This window comes from Spea bombifrons, chromosome 10 (assembly GCF_027358695.1).
Source record: "Spea bombifrons isolate aSpeBom1 chromosome 10, aSpeBom1.2.pri, whole genome shotgun sequence".
In the NCBI taxonomy this organism is placed as follows: Eukaryota; Metazoa; Chordata; class Amphibia; order Anura; family Pelobatidae; genus Spea; species Spea bombifrons.
This window is the reverse complement of record NC_071096.1, coordinates 15,934,919-15,955,667: the sequence shown is the minus strand read 5'-3', so window position 1 is coordinate 15,955,667 and position 20,749 is coordinate 15,934,919. Positions and strand designations below refer to the sequence as shown.

Below are 20,749 nucleotides of genomic sequence, written 5' to 3'. Positions count from 1 at the left end.
AAAAAAGAAAACTTTTTAGCTTGTTAACATGTTTTTTGAAGCTCTTCACTATTTACAGTATTTATCGTGGAGCACTCGATATCAACAGCGATCCTCTTTTTAGGCCCCAAGGGACACTGTAACAATAGGGTACACCTAATAATTCCTTATGTCACTGGGTTTGCTTTAAATATGCATTTTAAACCCTTTTTCTTTCGCATTATTTGAAGCAGAAAAAACAGCCGATCTGCAGCACAGCAGGTGTTATCACACCTGGGTGCATAGGAGCAATCAGCCACCCCAGCAGGGTCTGTTCCTTACTGCCTGATGCCTCCTCTCTCCTGTGGTGTCACTTCTGTTCAGGGATTCAGACACTTATAGTCTCAGGTGACATGACTAGATACGTCACTGGTCCTATGTGCGTGTATGTCTATATAGGTGTGTGTGTATATATATATATATAATATATAGGTGTGTATATATTGCTATTATTAAAATGTTTTATAAAGTGACTAACAAGACAGCGGCTAAACAAAGTAAATGATGCCATTTCAAAATAACAGCAACTATACCATCTACGTTTGCAGCGGAAGACTAAGACTTGCCAGAAATAAACATGTCCGTCTCTGCTTCAACATCAGTACGTTGCCAGCGTTTCGCAGGTCAAACAGCGTCCGCAAGGTTCACAGAGAACAGATGCAATTGGTCGTCGTGAGTGACGTCACTCGAGCAGGAATGGCGATGCAGTGGGGTGTTTCGAGTGGGGTTTCTGCAGGTTGGAATTTAAAACGTCTATTTTTGTTTGTTGGGGACGTGTAGGGCGAATGCCCCGGTAGCGATCAATTAAAAGAATGACTTTGAATTAGAGGTAGGAGAGTGGATGGAGGTGCAGGCTGTAGCGGTAGATCGGTAATGGGCTTGCAGGATGTAATGCTGTGAATGAAACCCTCTGCTAAATAACATTTTCCTCGTTTGGAATTAATGCAGGTTTAAAGTTCTGCCGGCGTTATGTGACATCAGGGATATGTTGTTGGCAGACCTTACTGTCTATGTGTACTCCTTTAGTGTCCATTATTCGATACCACCATAACCTGCGTGCTGCCCTGCGCCCCGCGCCCCGCGCCCCACTATTCACCCCGTACCGGGCATTAATTGGGAAGGTACCAGGATGCTGGCGTACAAGCTCTCAGTAGGTCTTAGTAGAAAACGAGCAGCTTTTCTTCTCAGTTGATCAGTAAGTGGAATTTAGCCTCACTTTAAATCCCAGCAGTGTTTCGCTGTAAGGTGAGGAGATTTCTGTGTGATTAACACAATAATATGGGGTGTTGTCGTGCCGTTGCCGTACCGTTCTGCCAGCTGGGTTAATATACCAGTGCATGGACAGCAGAAGCTCTGTAAAGCATTTCACATAAAAAGAGGTTATCGTTCTTCATTCGGGAATGATCCTGTAATCTGGCCCAGATAAAACCTCTGCTTTAATGTTTTACCTCATTCCCAGGGTCTGACATCCCCCTGACCTCTGAGGATTGCCCAGGCAGCGATGAAGATTCCAATGATGCAGTTGAACCAGATTTTTCAGAAGAGTTTACTAAAAACTGGGAAGTCGCCATGGAGAATCCCAGTGACTTCAATAGCTGGATCAAGCTGCTGGACTATGTGGAAAAGGAGGTGAGACAGTCTATACTACTCCGGTTCCCTGTTAACATTCTGAATTCCTGCTTCTCTGTCATCTGATCCACCGGCCAATTATTTTGGGTACATTCATAAATGTGTAGTGTCAGGGCCGGCCGAAGACTTAACGCCGCCTGGGGCGAAGTTTAAAATGCCGCCGCCCCCCCCGCCGACCCCGGGGGGGGGGGGCGGCAGTTTAAACTTCGCCGACGCCATAATCTAACCCCCCCCCCCCCTCCAGTACTTACCTTTAAACAGTCCTGCAGCGAGTCTCCCTGCTCTGCCACGGTGCCGGCTTGTAATGCTGAGCGCCGGAAATTGACGTCACTTCCGGCGCTCTGCATTACAAGCTGGCACCGAGACCGAACAGGGAGACTCGCCGCAGAGGAGAGAGAGAAGCGCCGAGCGGGTAAGCGAAAACTACTCGGTGCCCCTCTCTTTTTCCTCCGCTTCAAAAAAAAAGCGCTTGGGGCGGCAAAGTGCCGCCCCTTCTAAAGTGCCGCCTGGGGCAATTGCCCCAGTCGGCTCCATTGTAGGGCCGGCCCTGTGTAGTGTAAGGAAAAGTATTCTTCGCATTGCAATTTCTCCATTTATGCCAAACCAAGTAAAAGCAACAAAACAAATCTTCATAGTAAATGTATCCAATGTATGTGGTTGCGTAACAATCCAACGTAGTTGACAATACGCAACCCATTGCCGGTTAGGAACACATAAGAAGGGGTTAAATACCGGAATTATACTACAAAAAAACACAGAATCCTGGTCTTTGATTCACAATGGATTTATACTTGACCCATGCATGTTTAAATTCCCTTACTGTAGTAGCAGTTACCACTCCTGATGGGAGGCTGTACCATTCATCTACAACCCTCTGTTGCCCATTCTCTGACACTCTTTCCACAACCATGTGTATTTTCCCTCCAGCTTATATATTACTGAAATACATATATTTGCTGTTCTTTTCTTAAGAATAACCTGAAATCAAGCAGAAGGACTTATGATGCTTTTCTCGTGCGGTTCCCATATTGTTATTGCTACTGGAAGAAGTATGCAGATCTAGAGTATAATTTTAAGAATCCTACAGTGGTTGAAGAGGTAAATTCAATGAGATAGTTTTACAAATATCCCATACATTTTTTCTGCCACCCCGCTGCAGGGTCCTGTGGCTTGAAGCAAGTTACAAGTAATAGAGCCTTGTGTTTTTGCTGTATAGGTCTATGGCCGCGCTTTGCAGGCAATTCCACTCAGCGTAGACCTCTGGATACATTATATCACGCACTTAAACAACACCTTGGATATGACATTGACAGAATCTGTGGAGAAACTGCGACGGTAAGCGGGACCTTAGAAAGTGATTTGTGTGTTGCTGAATTAGAAAATAAATACGGGTATATTTTATTTAGGAAGAAATTCTTTGAGTAGGGTAGCTTTTCAAAGGATAACCCATATACCTGGAAGTTGCAAGGTCTCCATGAGTAGAGAAATTGATGAGATCGATACTTGAATTTATGGTTTTTGTCTAATGGAAAAATGTCTGAACTGATGTTTTGATGTTAATGAACTTTTTGCTCACTGTGACAAACATCAATTCTCAATTAAATCGTGATGTTTGCGAATAATTCTTGGGAGGCTTCAAGGCCTGTTACCTTTTTTTGGTGAAAGGGTGATAAATTGTCATAAATGTCAGAATAAAACATATAGAATTATATTATTATATTATTATTATTCTAAATCTTTTCTATAACTAAAAATAAAATCATTGTTTTATGGAATTGCAATATATCAGTTGAGATTTTTTTGGGAAAATGTCACAAGATCCTTGTTATTCTGTTGGGAGTGGCGGGAGGAATATGCGTTCCTTATAATGCTAAAGAATGCAGCATCAATCCTTTGTATCTAGTACTATGTAGGAGTGATGACTTCATAAATATTCTAGTTATATAAAGGCCAAATTCAGAGACACTTCTTGTATTGTTTGTGAAAGTGGATTAGTGAAGGGGCTGGTCTGACTTTTAACTCTTCTCTGTATTTGCTAGGACGTTTCAGGAAGCAGTTAATGCTGCAGGGTTGGAGTTTCGTTCAGACAAGCTTTGGAGAATGTATGCCGAGTGGGAGAGGGACCATAAGAACCTCCAAGAGGCCAGAGCTGTGTATGATCGTGTACTGAGTATCCCCACACAGTTCTACCGACAGCACCTTGAGAGGTACAAGAACCCATTTAATATATGTGAACGCAGTGAAGAAAGATATTTCACATGTTTTAATTCCACGCTTGCTTTTATACCTTCTTTTAACTTTGTTGCATGTAAATCATCCTCCCCCTCCTAAAACACTGATATTTAGTGTTTGCTTTCCAGCTTTAAGGATCTTCTTTCCTCTGCGCCCCCTCATGAAATCCTTGCAAAAGAGGAGTTACAATGGATCCACCGTAAAATAACAAGTGAGGAAAACGCTCAGATTGCTGCTGAAGACTCCCCATCTGGTGATGATCAGGAAATAGCAGTCACAGTATGTATAAAAATATACATTTTATATAAGTTTATATAACACATTGACATATCACAAAATGTAATTACATAATGTACATGAAACGCATACAGGACACACATCTGGTACAAATCTAATGTAATGGAGTTGGGAACAAAGCCGCAAATTACAGAAAAAGTTATAAAAACTCTTTTTAGCAGTTTTCTTCAGCAGTTTTGGTAAGGTAATGGAAATAGCTATGATTAATAGCATTGCATTAAAATATATCGTTTAATAATATTATAATAAATACCACAGGTCACCATTTTGACTGATTTTTATGTAATATATGCTACGCTCATATGAACATGAGGTGAAGCAAATCATAGTTGCTATGTAAAAACATCTCAAAAACACTGTATGCTGTGCTTCCTCATGGTCTTCACAATTAATATGAAAGTGGTGGTTTGTGGGCTATATATGGGGCCTTTAAGGCTTAATAGCTCCTGTTCCCGTACCTATGGACGGGCGGAAGCTGCATATTTATTCCTGCTTTGGTTAAGCTTCCAAAGAGAGAAAAGTGTCCCTTCTCAGCATACCAATAAAAGGTATAACTCAAAAAAAAAAACAAAAAAAAAACCCAGGGTCCCTAGGCCCTTGCTCTGTTTACAGACAGGACAAAAAGTACTGATATTATTTTAAAGAGGCTAGAGGAATATCCTTAAGGAGGGAAGACAAGAACATTGTTATTACTTTATCCCTTATAGGCAATAGTGTGACCCCTTTTGTATTTAACTAACTATAGCCCTACCATAATAGGATTTAAAATTAAGCTTTCAAAAATCCCTTTTCTTCCTGCATTAGAACGTTTTTATTAACTTTGCTTTATGACTATTTTCACAACCTTCTTCTTCTTTTTTTTTTTTTTTTTTAAACAAAACTCGATTCAAAAAAGCTAGATCAATGCAGATGAAAAGAGACCTTTCTCAAGTTGAAACAGACCCTACTATTGAGCGTACAAAAAGGAGTAAGAGCACTGAACGTTAATCGGTGCCTAGAATAGAAATGCTGACCATGTGGCGTGCAGCATAGTAATATGAACAAGCAGCCATCATACACACTGTCCGCACCATCAAATATATGTAGTCCATATGGGACTTGTTTTTCTTCAAGGACCCTGAACTACAGGAAAAAATTCGGGATCAAGTTCTAAAGATACGGGAGCAATTTTTTTTGCAAAATGAAGCTGAGGTCAGAAAACGCTGGGATTTTGAAGAGGCGGTAAGTGGAACCCTCTCATTCTATTACAGAAATCACTGTAATGCAGATATTTGGTTTTCCATGTGGATAACGGTGTAATCACTTTTTATTCCATCCGTACCATACACTAACATTCCTATATTTAGCTTAACCCCTTAATGACAATTGACGGTCTGGGCACGTCACCCGAAAACGAAAAGGGTTAATGACAATTAACGTGCCAGGACCGTCATGACTTTAAACGCGTGCAGAAAGCGATCTACGTTCGAGAATAAACAATTCCTTTCATCCCTCATCTGAATTTGGTACTCTGATACGAACATCTGAGACTACTTTCTCAAATGCTTCATTGTATAGTTAATGAACCCATATAATGGTGTTTCCCTATTTGTGTTTCATAGTATGTTCAAACATTAGCAGTATGCACCATCCTTGTTACCCCTTTATCACTGAATGCATCAGTACGTGGGTCAGGGCCGGCCCTACAATGGAGAACTTTAGAAGGGGCGGCACTTTGCCGCCCCAAGCGCTTTTTTTTTTTTTTTTTTGGAAGCGGAGGAGAGGGGCGCCAAGTGGTTTTCGCTTACCCGCTCGGCGCCCCTCTCTCTCTCTCCTCTGCGGCGAGTCTCCCTGTTCGATCTCGGTGCCGGCTTGTAATGCAGAGCGCCGGAAGTGACGTCAATTTCCGGCGCTCAGCGTTACAAGCCGGCACCGTGGCAGAGCAGGGAGACTCGCTGCAGGACTGTTTAAAGGTAAGTACCGGGGGGGGGTAGATTATGGCGTCGGCGAAGTTTAAAATGCCGCCGCCCGCGGCCTTTTAAACTTCGCCCCAGGCGGCGTTAAGTCTTCGGCTGGCCCTGACGTGGGTAAATAGTCCCTTATTCTTAAACCATATATACGAAACGTACTTTCTGATTTAAAAACAAAAAGCACAAGTTGTAGGTAATTGCCATAAATCATTTCACTCATTCTGCCCTTTTGTTGTTTTTTTGTGGAGCGGTACTAAGCAATACCACAAACCAAATGAGCACCTTGATCAGATTAGCTGTAACACCTTACAGAACAATACTGATGATATAAAGTGGAACACATTTCTCAGTGTGGCCTGTAGGGACCCTTTCTGCCGTTTTCATTCTGTTAGCTTTAATATATGAATTGACACGCTGTTAGCTTTAATATATGAAATGTTATAGAGGAGTTAGATGATTATATGCGTCAAAATGTGGTAACAAGTCCTAACATTGTGACCATCACCTGAGATAAAGAAAAGGAGAATGCAACTAGATAGCTGCTGCTAGTTATTGGCAATAAATAAGTGCTTTGTCTTTTGTAGACAATTGCTTCAACAGCAATGCCTAACCTGACAATATTCCAAACTGATAAAGAAGAGCTTCCATTCAAATAAGTTGCGTTATTAAAAGTAGGTCTTCCACTGAAGAAGACTGCATTCCCTTGAATCATTGGTTATGTTAATTACTTCACTATGTTCAAACAAAATTATGATGCCCAATCATCCAGCCAGTGTGTGTGTCTCATTCTGTAAATTATCTCTTGTGGCTGTATATTCCAAAGCAAGCTGGATGATGGGACTAGGGCTCATTGACTTAACTTATGTGGAATAGAGTAGGCTGAATACAGGCATACTCTTAGTGTTTCTTCTTATCCTGGTAGATAGTACCATGAGAATATTTATAGTAGATGTTCAAATGATAAGGGAAGCCTATAAAATTGGCTGTTGCCAAATGTTCCTTGGCCAGATGTTGGAGCATCTAAATCTATTTCTGTCTACATGTATATGGTATTAGTGCACATTATTGCTGAGAGTACTTGGGTTATAGGGTGGATCACAATGGGGTGACACCACTGGGCAAGCCATCTACCACGCCACTGGGGCTTTCCATCATGTTACTTTATTATTCCTACTAAAAGACCTTAATATTGTCTGCAATCTTTATTATGGCTCATTGCGTTAAAAAAGAAAAAGCATGTTTCCACGGATCTTCCACTATCTCTGATGTGTCACCACCGGCACTTTTCATTGGGCCAGAATTTTAGAAGACAAAGTTCTGCAACTCCTGCAAGGTTTTAAATGCAGGACAACGTTGACGTCTACAAACCTCATGCATGGCATGCATAGTTATATGCATGTGAAATATTCATATTTCACACCAACTTAATCTTTTACTTATTACATTTGAAGGGACACTCCAGCCATCTTATGCACTTATGCATATAATAGCTGAGTGTCCCATTTATATTATCACTCCACCTCACAAAAGCAAAGAGATTCGGCAGAATCTCCTCATGATTTGGCCTTTCTCCCCAACCTCTCACTGATTTTAGTGTGAGCACTTTTCTGCCACTGATTGGCAGCTTCAAGCAGCCAAGGGTGGCCTGAAAACAAGACCACCAAGGGGCAGTGCCGCCCTGGAAATGCAGCTTCAGCAAAAGGTAAGTGACTTTTTTTTTTCTACGTGTAAAGAGTACATATTTAAGTACTAGCAAAGGACTTTAATATGCGTTATTCTTCAATGGGGCTCCGTGGGACAGTAAATTGTCTGTTCTAACACTTATTTTGTCAATTTTATTTTGACAATTTTCTGCAATCTGGATTTCTGTTTTTAATTACATACCCTTTTCTTTAGATTACTCGCCCTTATTTTCATGCATCTCCACTTGATCGTGCCCAGCTTCAAAACTGGAGGAGGTATTTGGAGTTTGAAAACTCTGAGGGCCAGCATGAACGCGTAGTGACTCTATACGAGCGTTGCCTAGTGGCCTGTGCACTATATGAGGAGTTCTGGCTATTGGTGAGTTATGTACAGATTTTAACATTGTTGTGTACACATGCCAAAAAGTGTTTGCTTTTTGTTGAGAAACACATTGGCTAGATGTTTTTATACATGGTCTTGTATCTCTACACACAGTACACCCGCTATATGGAAAAACATTCGGTGGAGGCTACGCGTGCTATATTCCAGCGAGCTTGTAAGATTCATTTGCCACAGAAACCAACTTTAAATTTACAGTGGGCAACATTTGAAGAAAAGCATGGTAGGATAAATTTCACATTGTAAATGGGTGCTGTGCCTGTGTTTAAAACGTGCCACTCTTCAGTTCTCTGAAAAGGGGCAGTCATTCTTTTCCCTTTCAGTTGTTTAATTTGTAGATGACTTTAGGTTCACTAGATCACATAGCCTACACAGCCATGGTTTGTATATTCTAGGGTTGGGTTGCTGTTGTTGGATATTATAACATTGACATCATTCAAACCCAGAACGTATCTATTCTGATCAATAATTAAATGTGTTCCTTTCCCTGTAGGAAAGGTGGATTCTGCTCGTGCTATACTACAAGACCTGGAAACAGCGGTACCTGGTCTGGTAATGGTACGCCTGAGGAGGGTTAGTGTGGAACGACGGAGTGGCAACCTAGATGAGGCAGAGCGACTGCTGATGGAGTCTGTGAGCAGCAGTTCAGGCACCGGTATGGCAGCATTTTACTCCATAAAATTGTCACGACTACTGCTCAAGCTCCGTGACGAGACCGAGAGGGCAAGAGAGGTACTAACTAAAGCCTTGGAGAAGGAGCCGGTAAGAACAGGAGGGAGGTAATGAGTTGTGTGTGTAAAATTTGTAAGATGTGCATTGCAGTGTGACTACTGTATTTTAATATTACCTTGTTCTTGTTGGGTTTGCAGAGAAGTTATTATAGTTTAATACTGCATTTCATTAAGTGTTTCTTAACCTGTCTGCCTTACAGGATAATCCTCGGTTGCACCTCTGTTTGCTGGAAATGGAAGTTTCCAGAGATCCCTTACAGGGGGAGGGTAATGTAATGCAATGTGTGGAGCGCGCACTGCACAGTCACGTGCATAATGATGTCAAGAAGGTCATGTCACAAAGACGCCTTGAATTCCTTGAAGACCAAGGTTCCAGTTTATCCAGGTAAACCAAATTTACTGTATTACACAAAATAATTTCAAAGAACCTAATTTTATATTGTCATATCATGGAAAATTATATAAATTCTCTTGCACCTTGTGGTGCATCATGATTGACATATTTGTTTATAAAACTATGTTCCTTATTTAAAAAATGAAATGTTATAATCTAAATAATAATAATAATAAAAAAAGCTTTTAGTAAGCTCTTTGTCTTGGTCTGGTAACAACTGTAACCCACTACCAATCTGCTGATCCACACATTTGCGTGATTCCATGGAATTAAAGGAGCCATGTGACAGGGCCCCTGTCTACATGAAACAAGATGTTGCATTCTCATTCTCATGCAGTTAAATGATTTGGCTTATCCGGGGAAACACTGTGCACAAGGATGGGGTAAGTTAATTTGAAGTTCACACTTGGAGGATACATTCCGTCTTCCTGCTGTCTGCATTTTTGATTTGTTTTGATTTTTGTTTAGTTTTTCCAATGTAGCGTCACAGGACCAGATTTATATTGTGCTCTGTAACTTAAAGGATACATGCACTTAGATATCTATCAATATTTTATGTAAATGCTTGTATTTAGATTGGAAGTTATGTAATGTAGTTATTTTATTTTAACTTTAAATAATGATTATATTATCATGATCTTCACCCACCCCCACCTGTTACAACAGCTATACTCTCCTATGCTTCCATTGCACGTGCTTCTCCTGCAACCTACTCCAGCTAGATTCTTAAACTTGGAATCGTTGGCGGTGTGGATTCTAATTTGTTAAACCTTGCATACACTGTAGGATGAAAATATATTGTGATAATGGAATGCTTAATAAATGAGAGTAACATGCACGCTGTAGCTGAATAAGCTTGTGTGAAAGTATGTAACCACTAGACTGGAACAGGACCAACTCATGATCGTCGATCATCCTTAAAGACATAACCAAACTGACAACAGGGCTGTTGTGCTCTCGCTTCAACACAAGCAGAATTTAGTGGATGGGTTCAATAATTACCCAAGTAAGCACCATCTGCTCCATCTGTATTAACCCCAGTGGGACAGGGCAGGGCAACAAAAAAAAAAAAAACTTGGTTTATTCAGAATTCTGTGACTAGCCTTTGACACTGTAACAGAATCCAGGGGGTCTACCTGGACCTTCCCAGGTAATTGTGGCCTTCCTTGTAGCAAAAGCTGGCTACAAATTGCTTCTCTGGATGAACCATTTTCCCAATGAACCATACCACCAGTCACGACACAACAACCAAGATGGAAGAGAACACCCTTTATTAAGAGCTGGGCATAACATGCATAGCCACTTTACCAGGGGAGGGGAAATTGAAATACACTGGAAAGGATTAAGACATAACATAATGCAATGGATTACACAGACATTGGCACCAGACTAATATCCTCGCACATACAACAATGACGAATGTACAGCAGAGGTAAAGGGATTATGGACCGCCTAGTCTATGGTTAATACACATACACATAAAATTGCATTCCCAATAATACCGTATTTGCTCGATTTTATAAGACAAGGTTTTTTCAGAAAAACCCCTCGTCTTATATTCAAGGTCGTCTTATAATCAGACCTCAAATAGGTCTGACTACAAGACTAAGATCCAGATCCCCCGCAGAGCTGCAGGGGACCCGGATCCTCCTCTCTGGCAGCCGCTGGACATCTGCACGATGTGCGCAGACAATCCCTGCTGCTGCCGCCTGCACTTCTGCTGGGGCTTCTATGACGGAGAGCCGACCTTCTGGTGCTCAGTCATAGAAGCTCCGGCAGAAGTCCTGTGTAGCAGCGGAGGTTTGCAGAAGTCCACCTGACGCCCCTACTTGACACCAGGGAGTCTGGAGCCCGGGGGACAAGTCTAAGCCTTGGTAAGTCGGTGGGGGTGTATATAGGGGGTATAAGTCATATCTGGGGCCCAGAGTAGCAAGCCGTGGGGCAGATGTGTTTAACTGAGGGGCAGGTTAGCAAATAAAAGGAAATAAAAACAAAAATGCATTTTTTTCTTAATCATAGTGTTTTATTAAATATAAAAAAAATAGTTTATATGTGAATTAATATTTACTAATAAAACTTTTCTTATAGGGTAGTCTTGTATTCAGGCTTTCTTTTTCTTCTACATTAATGTTCAGATTTTGGGGGGTAGTCTTATAATCAGGGTCATAGTTACATAGTAAAAAGGCTGAAAAAAGACGTGTCCATCAAATTCAGCCTTTCCCATATCTGTTTATTTCTTGCTGTTGATCCAAAAGAAGGCAAAAAAATAGTTGTGGCTTTTTCCAGTTTTGCACAAACTAGGGAAAAATCCTTCTTGACCCCAGAATGGCAGTCGGATCTCTCCTTGGATCAAGAAGCTGTTTCCCCATAATTTAAAAATGATATCCCTGAATATTATGTTTTTGCAAGTTGTTGTTTAACCCCTTCGTGACAAAGGCTGATTTTACTTTTTGTACCCTTCGTGACAATGGCCGTTTTAACATTTCTGCGCTGCTCGTGTTTAGCTGTAATTTTCTTCTTTCCTGTTTACTGAACCAACACACATTAGATATTGTTTTTTTCAGGACAAGAAGGGCTTTCTTTAGATGACATTGTTTTGATTGTATTATATTATTTACTATTAAAAAAAGTATAAAATATATGGTGAAAAAATTAGAAAAAAATGACTTTCTTTTAGTTGAAAAATCTTTACTCATCTATAAAAGGTAATGAAAAAACCTGCTAAATAGATTCTACTATTTGTCCTGAGTTTAGAAATACCCAATGTTTTTATGTTTTTTTGCTTTTTATCTACACATTATGGGGCAATAAGTACAGGTAGCGTTTTGCTATTTCAAAGCCATTTTTTCCAAATCTGATAATTCTTTCCCTCCATGTGCCATTTCGGGTATCTTTGAAGCCGGCCAATGCAATTTACCCCATCAAGCCATATATTTTTGAAAACTAGACAGCCCAGGGTATTGCAAATGCTAGTATTTTAACCCTTTCCAAGCACTAATTCTACCATCAGCCTTTGTCAAACTTTATGGTAGTAATTTTTTTTGCATTTGTTTTTTCACACACATTTTACTTCAAGTATGAATTAAAAGGTTCTGGTTCCTCAATATGTGTTCAGCAACATCTCCTGAGTACAGCGATACCTCACATGAATGATTTTGCCTGGCTGTTTGGGGGCAAAAGGGCCACATTTGGGACATGCGCATTTTTCAATGTTGAACTTTGGCATTTGGGGATCCACAGCCCATGCCCTATTTGGTACATCTTTGAGCCGGGCCATTTCAGTGTCCCCAACAAAACCATATATTTTTGAAAACTAGACACCCCAGGGTATTTTAAATGGTGGTATTTTAACTCTTTGCATGCACACATTTTACCACCAGAATTTTTTCAAAGTTTGCAGTAGTATTCTTTTGTGTGTATTTTTCCCCCACACACCTACTTTATGTATGAATTTACAGCTCCTGGTAAATGCCGCTGTCACACGACACCCCAATATGTGTTCAGCAACATCTCCTGAGTACAGTGATACCCCACATGCATGGGTTTGTCATTTTTTGGGGGAACTAAAAGGCCACATTTGGTACGTGTGCATTTTTCTAATTGGAAATTAGATGTGTGGCCATCCTTCCCCCTGTGTTAATTGGGACATTGTTGAACCCAGCCATTTCAATTTACCCCATCAAATCATCCATTTTTTTTTTAAAGTAGACACCCCATGGGCATTTAATATGCCAGTATTTTAACTCTTTCCATGGGAGAATTGTGTTAAGCTAATGTGCTAATTTTAGGACTTGCTCACAATTTAAATTTTTTTTTTTTCAACTTGAAGGTTCCCCTCATAGTGACATCAGTGGGAAATTATTTTTACATTTTACTGGGTTTTTTTTACTATTTTTTTCTAATTTATTTTATTTTTTAATTTATTTTTACTAATCCCACTGTGATTAGAAAGCTGGGCTCCATTGACTTGCATGGTTGAATGCAGTACCCGTTTTCAACCTGCAAGTGGAGCCAGAGTTCTCTAGCGGGTCTGGAGACCATCTAGCAAACTTTTTCATCTTTATTATTTTTTTTCCCGGGCCGCCACCATCTTGCTGATGGCTGTTGACGCCCTGGGGAGGGGCCAGACATGGCCCCTGGTGCCGATCGTGGCGTCGCTGAATGCCTCGAGGTCGAGGCATTACAGCAACGCCGTTTGGGTGCAGAAAGCGAATGTAGATCGCTTTCTGCACCCGTTTAAAGACATGCCGGTCCTGGCACGTCATTTGTCGTAAACGACTTGTTTTTCCGTGCCGTGCCAGAACCAGCAATTTTCATTAAGGGGTTAAATGTCTCTACAGCCTCTCATAAAACTACCTCTGCAAAGAATTCCACATCCTTATTGTCTTACTGTAAAAAAACAATTTCCTCTGCCTTAGACTAAATCTCCTTTCTTACAGTCTAAACGCGTGACCATGTGTCCTACGCATAGTCCTGTTTATGAACAGATTTCCACACAACGGTTTGTAGATGAGGAGTAAAAAATTTTTTGGAAATATCGGAAATTAGATGATCAAAATAATGGTATCTGAGATCAGTAGTCTACATCCCCTCCACCATTCATGTGAGCCCAAATGTGTTTAAGTAAAACGTTGCTAATCTATAAACCTTTCTTTTTCTTCAGAGATCATGTTAAGCATGTAATCAGCTATTCGAGCTTTAGTTTTACTTGTTTTAACTTTATACCTTAATGGTTTCCTTTCAGTCTATTACAAGCCTATGATGAGCACCAAAGGCTGTTGGATCAGCTGAGATTCTTGAAGAGGAAAGCAAAGAATCGGTAGGTTTCCTACTGTATTACTGGTAAGGTGTAGGAGAACACACACATCCTTCGGTCAGTTTGTACCTGAACACCAGAAATTCTTAAAGGTCACTTAAACGGTGAATGTAGCTAGCTGTCAGTGTCAGACATTGCAGTCTTTGTTGAATTATAACAAACATTTTTCTTTACACAGAAAAGGTGAAGATACTGAAGATAAAAAATATAAAACAGAGTCTGTTGCTGTCGTATCCCAGCCCCAAGTTTGTTCTCCATTACCTCCTCCACCCTTATACACTCAACCAATGCCTGCTAGACCTCAGTATAGAGGTCAAGTAGGACCACCCTTCAGACCTTCCTCTCCCTACATGTATGGACCCTGGTACCAGGTGAGCCCAGAACACTGATTGTGGAATTTTGTAATTTCTACAAGGACATACTGATTTAACTTAATCAATCTCTTTGTCTCTTAGAATTTCAGAGGATACAGCAACCCTATGCCCTGGAATACCAACAGATATTTTTATCCCTAATAATTCCACTATGCCACTAGTTTACAAGTAGCATCAATGGACGCGTTTGAAATATAGAACAACTGAATCAAGGAAGTCCCAAGAAGAGTGGATGGTGTGTTCTTCTGATCCAGTCACACTGACATGTGGCTAAGTTGCTTTTTATTTCCTTTTTGTTTTGTTAAAGTAGCACTATATGGAGAGAGGACTCCCATGTGCAATAGTTTTATACTGTTCAATGTTTCATGGGATTAACACAAAAGAAAAACTTTAAAGGGACGGGCTGGTCCCCATTTTTTTTATGCATATTGGACATCAGTGCTTTCTTTAGTTATTGGAGTTACAAAATTAGACTTGTCACGTCTTTCTCATACTTTTGCTGCCTCTGACACAAGGAAACATACTCAAGTATGCTTTCCTGCACATGTTTCATCTCACTCCAATTGAAATCAATGGGAGAGCCCATAGCCAATCTCATATATGCTATCTGAATATAAGTGTTTAGCTGAACTACATTTGGTTATCTGCTACTAACCCCATTGATTGCAATGGAAGCTGTATGAAACCTGTGGAGAAAGCATGTTTAAGTATGCCTTCTGCTTTACAATGATTCAACCAAGGAGAGGTGAGAAATGAGACCTAAATCTGATTTTCTAATACATTTTACCTAAAAAGGGCTGTAGGTGTTTAACTCAATTTCAAGTGTTTTGTATTAGCCTGAGCAGAGATTTCCCAGACTCATTTGCACCAGTTCCAATTTTAGATTATTTATTTAGGTTGGTGAATTAGAAATGCTGTTTGTGTGTGTGTATATGTATAATATATATTCAGAGGAAATAGGTTAACATACTTTGATTGCATATGTACAGAGTTTTTCACAAACAAAAATGTCACAACACAAAGGTGCATCACATCATTGAAGGAGAGCTTTTTTTCTTAAAAGGGAAAGAATAGCTGGAGTGGATATTTTGTAATATTAAGAAAGCAGGCCCACTTAATGTGAAGACATTGCTTTACTATGTTTATCTTGGTGAATGAATTCCAGCGATAAGCTCTGTAATACTGCGAATGCAAGTTTTCCCTCCCCAAAAATAGATCTTGTTCTGCTTACCTGAAGCCAGAATAATTCATCATGTAACATTTTCTGTACCATAACGTTGATGGTTTATTTGCAGGTGCCATTTGGGGGGGTATTTGAGCTGTACAATAACATAATGTGCTTCTCCCATTCTATATATAAAACAATGGCATCCATTTTAATGGTGCCAACCATACTTTTATATTAATTTCAAATGATACTATGGTTATTCATCAAAATACACTTAATGTGTTCCGTTGCCTTGTTCATTCTTTAGTAAAAGAAATACAATATTTTAAAAGTAGTCAAGTTACTCTATTCACATTTAAATTTTAGTTTGTTGCCTTTGCTTAAAAAGAGACATCGTTCTGGTTTGTGTTGCCAATGCAAATTATTTCTTTACTTTCTATGTAAATAGATTTTAATTATATATACACATTACAGCAATATCAGGGGTGTGATGTATCATACATCTGTAGTTGAAGAAAGTATTGAATTAGGATGTGCATAGAACCATGAACAAGAGTCTGTCACCTCTGCTCCTACAAAAGAAAGCTCACTGTGTCTCCCACGTGAGATACATTTGTTCTGCCCGATAGCGTGGGTGTCCTTATTTCAGAAAGGCTTATTATAAGAGCTTGACACCTGCACACAGTACAACTCCTGCACAAGAGATATCTGCTTATGTAAATTATACATAATATCTACAAAAACATTTTATTTATATTAACAAAAACAACAAGCTCCTCTTAGATCGTTTGCGGTTTATGTTTGGCTAGTTCTGCAAGGTTTTAGTATCTGCTTTTGGACTCCTGTCACACTTACACGTCTTCACACTTGATGTAATCTAAGACTGATTTTGTGTTTCATGGCTCCTGTTATTTACTTCTGCCAAGGTAGTAGCTCCAAAACCTATACAGCAACTACATTCGTGACACCATTATGCAAAAAAAAAAAAAAAAAAAAAAAAAAAAGTGTCCACATCAAAAGCCTTTTTCAGCAAGCCAGTTGCATAGCTCTTTGTCGTAGTAACCCTTGATCCTGATCGTGCGGCTGATCTCATTAACTTGAGTTGGGGGAGCCTTTCCTGTAAGGCTGCTCAAAAACTCCCGCACTTCAGCTTCTAAAGCCTGCAGAGAAATTAATGGAATGCAATAATACTTAGCGTTTATTACACATATGGATTAACTAATGACCCATGTGGAATGCGTTTAAAGTACCCACCCAAATGTCTCCTTCAATCTTGCGGATCACAGTCATCTGACGGTTTCCATGTGTGATATCTGTGTATACAGGAACGTTATGCATCCGAGAACGTCTAACCATGTAAGGGAGGTCAGGAGGTGGGCCTTTAAACAAAAGGCATGTAGATGAGCTATTACCATTTCTACGTAAGCACCGACAAAACATATAGAGCAGCTCACCAAAACGCAAGGACGCTATACAATATACACAACTATAACCACTCCAACCTAAAATGATATACTGGAAACTTTTAGTACCTTTTGGTGGAATCCAGCCAGAAGGAGTAGGGCCTTCATGTTTTGGTGGCTCAGGAACTTGGGTAGGAGGAATCAGCCTCTCCACAAAGTGATACTCTGCTTGAGATTCAATCACACCAGGGTACTGAGAAACCGTATTGTTGGGATGACTACTGTATGAACGCTGGGTAAAGAAAGGGGGGGGGGGAAAGTGATTTTTCTTTCTTTAAAAGGTACAATGGCAGTAATATTTAGGTATTGTTCTCTTAGGGACAAGAATCCTTACCCAATAAGTATGCCCAATCCCAGCAGTAACAAGGACAGGGGGGGGGGGGTGTACTGCCACTATATTAAGGAAAACATTTCTTTTTCCTTGCATACAGCGGCACTAATGTTGGGATGTATTAAGATCCCACAATAGGAGGGAAGAATCTAAGAGGCGACGGACTGAAGCACCTTTCGCCCAAAATCCGCTGCAGAGGAGAAGATATCTAGTCAGTAACACTGAACAAAAGGTATTAAAGGAGGACCAGGTCGCCGTTTTACCTATCTCCTCTGAGGATGCTGATGCCTTTTCTGCTCAAGAAACAGCCATAGCCCTAGTAGAATGGGCTGTAAGAAATGATAGGATTTTGTATGCCAGCCTCATAGCATCTGTGAGTCACCCGGAAATAAAACAACCTTATACTGATGGAAGATGGTGAATTCAGGTGATGAAGAAAGTGCTTGGATTTCTCCTACTCTCCTTGCTGATGTAATTGCTGCCAATAACACTGTCTTAACGGATAATAACTACAAGGGGACTTCTTCCAGAGGTTCAAACAGTTCAGAACAAAGTGCTTGAAGAACTAAGGTTAAATCCCACTCTGGAAAATGAGATCTCCTCGGGGGTCACTGAATAGTGCCAATATCTGTTCTTTAAGGATAGATACCTTCAGACCTGAAATAAAACCCTCTTCTAAAAAATAGAATTGAATTGATGAAAGGTGTGGGGGGGGGGGTGAAAACCTTTGCTGTTGCACCATGAAAGAAGTAGATCCCCGGACTGAGTTAAGAACTAAAAAAAGTTAGGAGCCAGGACTTTTTTTTGCCCTACACTCACACTTTGCCCACACTAAAAAGCACCAGTGCATACTTTTAATTACCATTAATTAATCCCATTTATTAACTATGTCCCCAGTTTCCCATAGGCATCTTTGTCACTAAATAGCTTCCCATAGTCCCATGTTTAGTGACAAAGATGCCTATGGGAAACTGGGGACAGAATTTGCCTTTGCCCCCAGTTTCCCATAGGCATCTTTGTCACTAAATATGGGACTATGGGAAGCTATTTAGTGACAAAGATGCCTATAGGAAACTGGGGACAGAGTTTGCCTTTGCCCCCAGCCTCCCACTGCCAAGCATGCCCCCAGTTACTTCCACTTACCTGACCCCGATGTGCACTCTGTTGGATTCCCGCTGTCAAACATCTGTGTGATGCAGACAACCCCGCTGCTGCCGGCGGCTCCACCCACCCTCCTCACTGAACGGGGCTGGCACCGCCCACAAAGCTCATCGCGCAGCGCTGGTGCCGCCCGCGAAAGTTATCGAACTTCTATTTAGAATTGACAGGGGTGGCATTTTAAGAAGCCGTCCCCGTTTATCCGAAATAGAATTGAGTCAGCTGGCCAGCTCGACTCAGTGACCTTCGTGGGCAGTGAAAGCCCCATTCAGTGAAGAGGGTGGGTGGAGCCGCCGGGGCATCGCACAGACATCCGCTGCTGACAGAAAGGAGGATCCAAGTGCCCTGCAACGGCGCGGGGGACCTGTATCCTAAACCCAATTATAGGTTTGGCTCAGAAACACTTAGGCGCCAGGACAAAATTATCAGTCCCCATGGCGTCTGGGATTTGTCAAGCCCTGCCTTACTTGGATGATTGGCTCATCAAAGAGACCATTTTCCCCTTAAGCCTGCTGCTATAGGATTTAAGCTCTTTGTAAAAATCCTCAGGGCCGTTGACAGACCAAAACGGAGAGCTTTGAACTGGAAATGAAGAGTGTTCCTCTTGTTCCTTTTATACTAGCGCATCACTTTGTTTTTTGTATTCAAAATTGGCGCCCTGTGGAAGATCTGAGCTGAGCACGTGCTGTAGCGCAATCAGATCTTCAGTGGAACGCAGTGTCTCCCTGGTGCGCGCACGCTCCAATCCAGGAACTTCACAAAGGATCTGCCTCACATCCTTCCGTAACTGCTAGGGAGGTCAGCCTCACTCTGCAGGGAGCAATCGGAGGAAGGATCCCCCTGGCTACAATTCGTGTGCCCCACCAGGGTAAACATTCATCCCTTCAAGGGACGAGAAAGACTGAGTTCCTGTTGGGATTTGGCATATTTATTGTGTAAGGGGGGGGGTTACAATTTTATCTTTACAGGATTTTTGTCCCCAAGAAAGAACAATACTCAAACGTTACGGTCACTATATGCAAGGAAAACTGCAGAGAAATCACTTTAAAACTACTTGCTCTTTATCAAACTCTGGTTTGAAGGAGGCATTGGGCTTTAACCACAAAATAATCTAGAATTCAGAAACATCTACTATGGGATTAGGTGATATTAATAGTTTAAGTAGCTAACGTATATACAAAAGCCAGTTCAGTATACATAGTAAAACTCTGTAATGAGGTTTACAGATTAATATGCGCTTTATAAATTAGAAACCACACATTTGATAACGTTGTATGCCTGTTTTCAACACAGATTAAAATTGCAGCATCCATGCTGTCTCCATGTAACATATCGCCACCGTGTGCCAACACATGATGCCATGTTCTGGGGTCTGGGGTTCTACTTCAATACATTGCAAAGAAATTGGATAGCCCCTTCCCAATTTGGAAGCCTGAGATGTTGGGGAATATTATATATATATATATATATATATATATATATATATATATATATATATATATATATATATATATATATATATATATATGTGTGTGTGTGTGTGTGTGTGTGTGTGTGTGTGTGTGTGTGTGTGTGTGTGTGTGTGTGTGTGTGTGTGTGTGTGTGTGTGTGTGTGTGTGTGTGTGTGTGTGTGTGTGTGTGTGTGTGTGTGTGTGTGTGTGCGCGCACACACACATCGTTTGCAATTTTAACCACTGAGTTGCTATATAGATTTAAAACAATCCTAGAAACGCCTCTTATTAAACCACGCATTAAATCACTTATAATTCTTAGAATAGTGGTTTGATTTGTTCTTCGTACATGTAAACTACTAATACAAGTTACAGTTAGGGCTACAACATTAAAGGTCAATTACCTGCAGCCTGATGACAGCAGTCAATGGTCTCAGTCCTGCCCTTATCAACATGTGAGTCGCCATCTTTCTACTCGATAGATAACACTTCCTTTGCTATAAGAAGACAAGCCAATACTTCTTCCGGGGCATACTAACATGGCGCAGCCTACGAACACGAGCATATCCTTTAAGCGCCATGTTTCACCCTATGACGCACTGAGAGCCCCAAGATGGCGGAACCCGAACTACGCATGCGTTTTCTATTGACCTATC

The 20,749-nt window shown here is 40.8% G+C and overlaps 3 protein-coding genes across 3 annotated transcripts in view; 2 read left to right on the top strand and 1 right to left on the bottom strand.

Annotated features, from left to right (window-relative positions):
• Positions 1-20,749, top strand: part of FAU (FAU ubiquitin like and ribosomal protein S30 fusion) — a 51,583-nt gene that overhangs the window by 28,742 nt on the left and 2,092 nt on the right. The window lies entirely within an intron of this gene.
• LOC128467728 (pre-mRNA-processing factor 39-like) lies at positions 694-15,152 on the top strand. Its single transcript, XM_053449423.1, has 14 exons — positions 694-754; positions 1,478-1,647; positions 2,620-2,745; positions 2,864-2,982; positions 3,687-3,854; positions 4,008-4,158; positions 5,290-5,397; positions 8,022-8,186; positions 8,304-8,430; positions 8,701-8,969; positions 9,139-9,323; positions 14,077-14,151; positions 14,327-14,519; positions 14,604-15,152. The coding sequence occupies exons 1-14, from the start codon at positions 715-717 to the stop codon at positions 14,661-14,663; spliced, it is 1,956 nt and encodes a 651-aa protein (XP_053305398.1). The 5' UTR covers positions 694-714; the 3' UTR covers positions 14,664-15,152.
• On the bottom strand, positions 16,149-20,562 carry MRPL49 (mitochondrial ribosomal protein L49). Its single transcript, XM_053449449.1, has 4 exons — positions 20,498-20,562; positions 17,223-17,385; positions 16,945-17,069; positions 16,149-16,850 (listed from the first exon to the last, which is right to left on the bottom strand). The coding sequence occupies exons 1-4, from the start codon at positions 20,558-20,560 to the stop codon at positions 16,704-16,706; spliced, it is 498 nt and encodes a 165-aa protein (XP_053305424.1). The 5' UTR covers positions 20,561-20,562; the 3' UTR covers positions 16,149-16,703.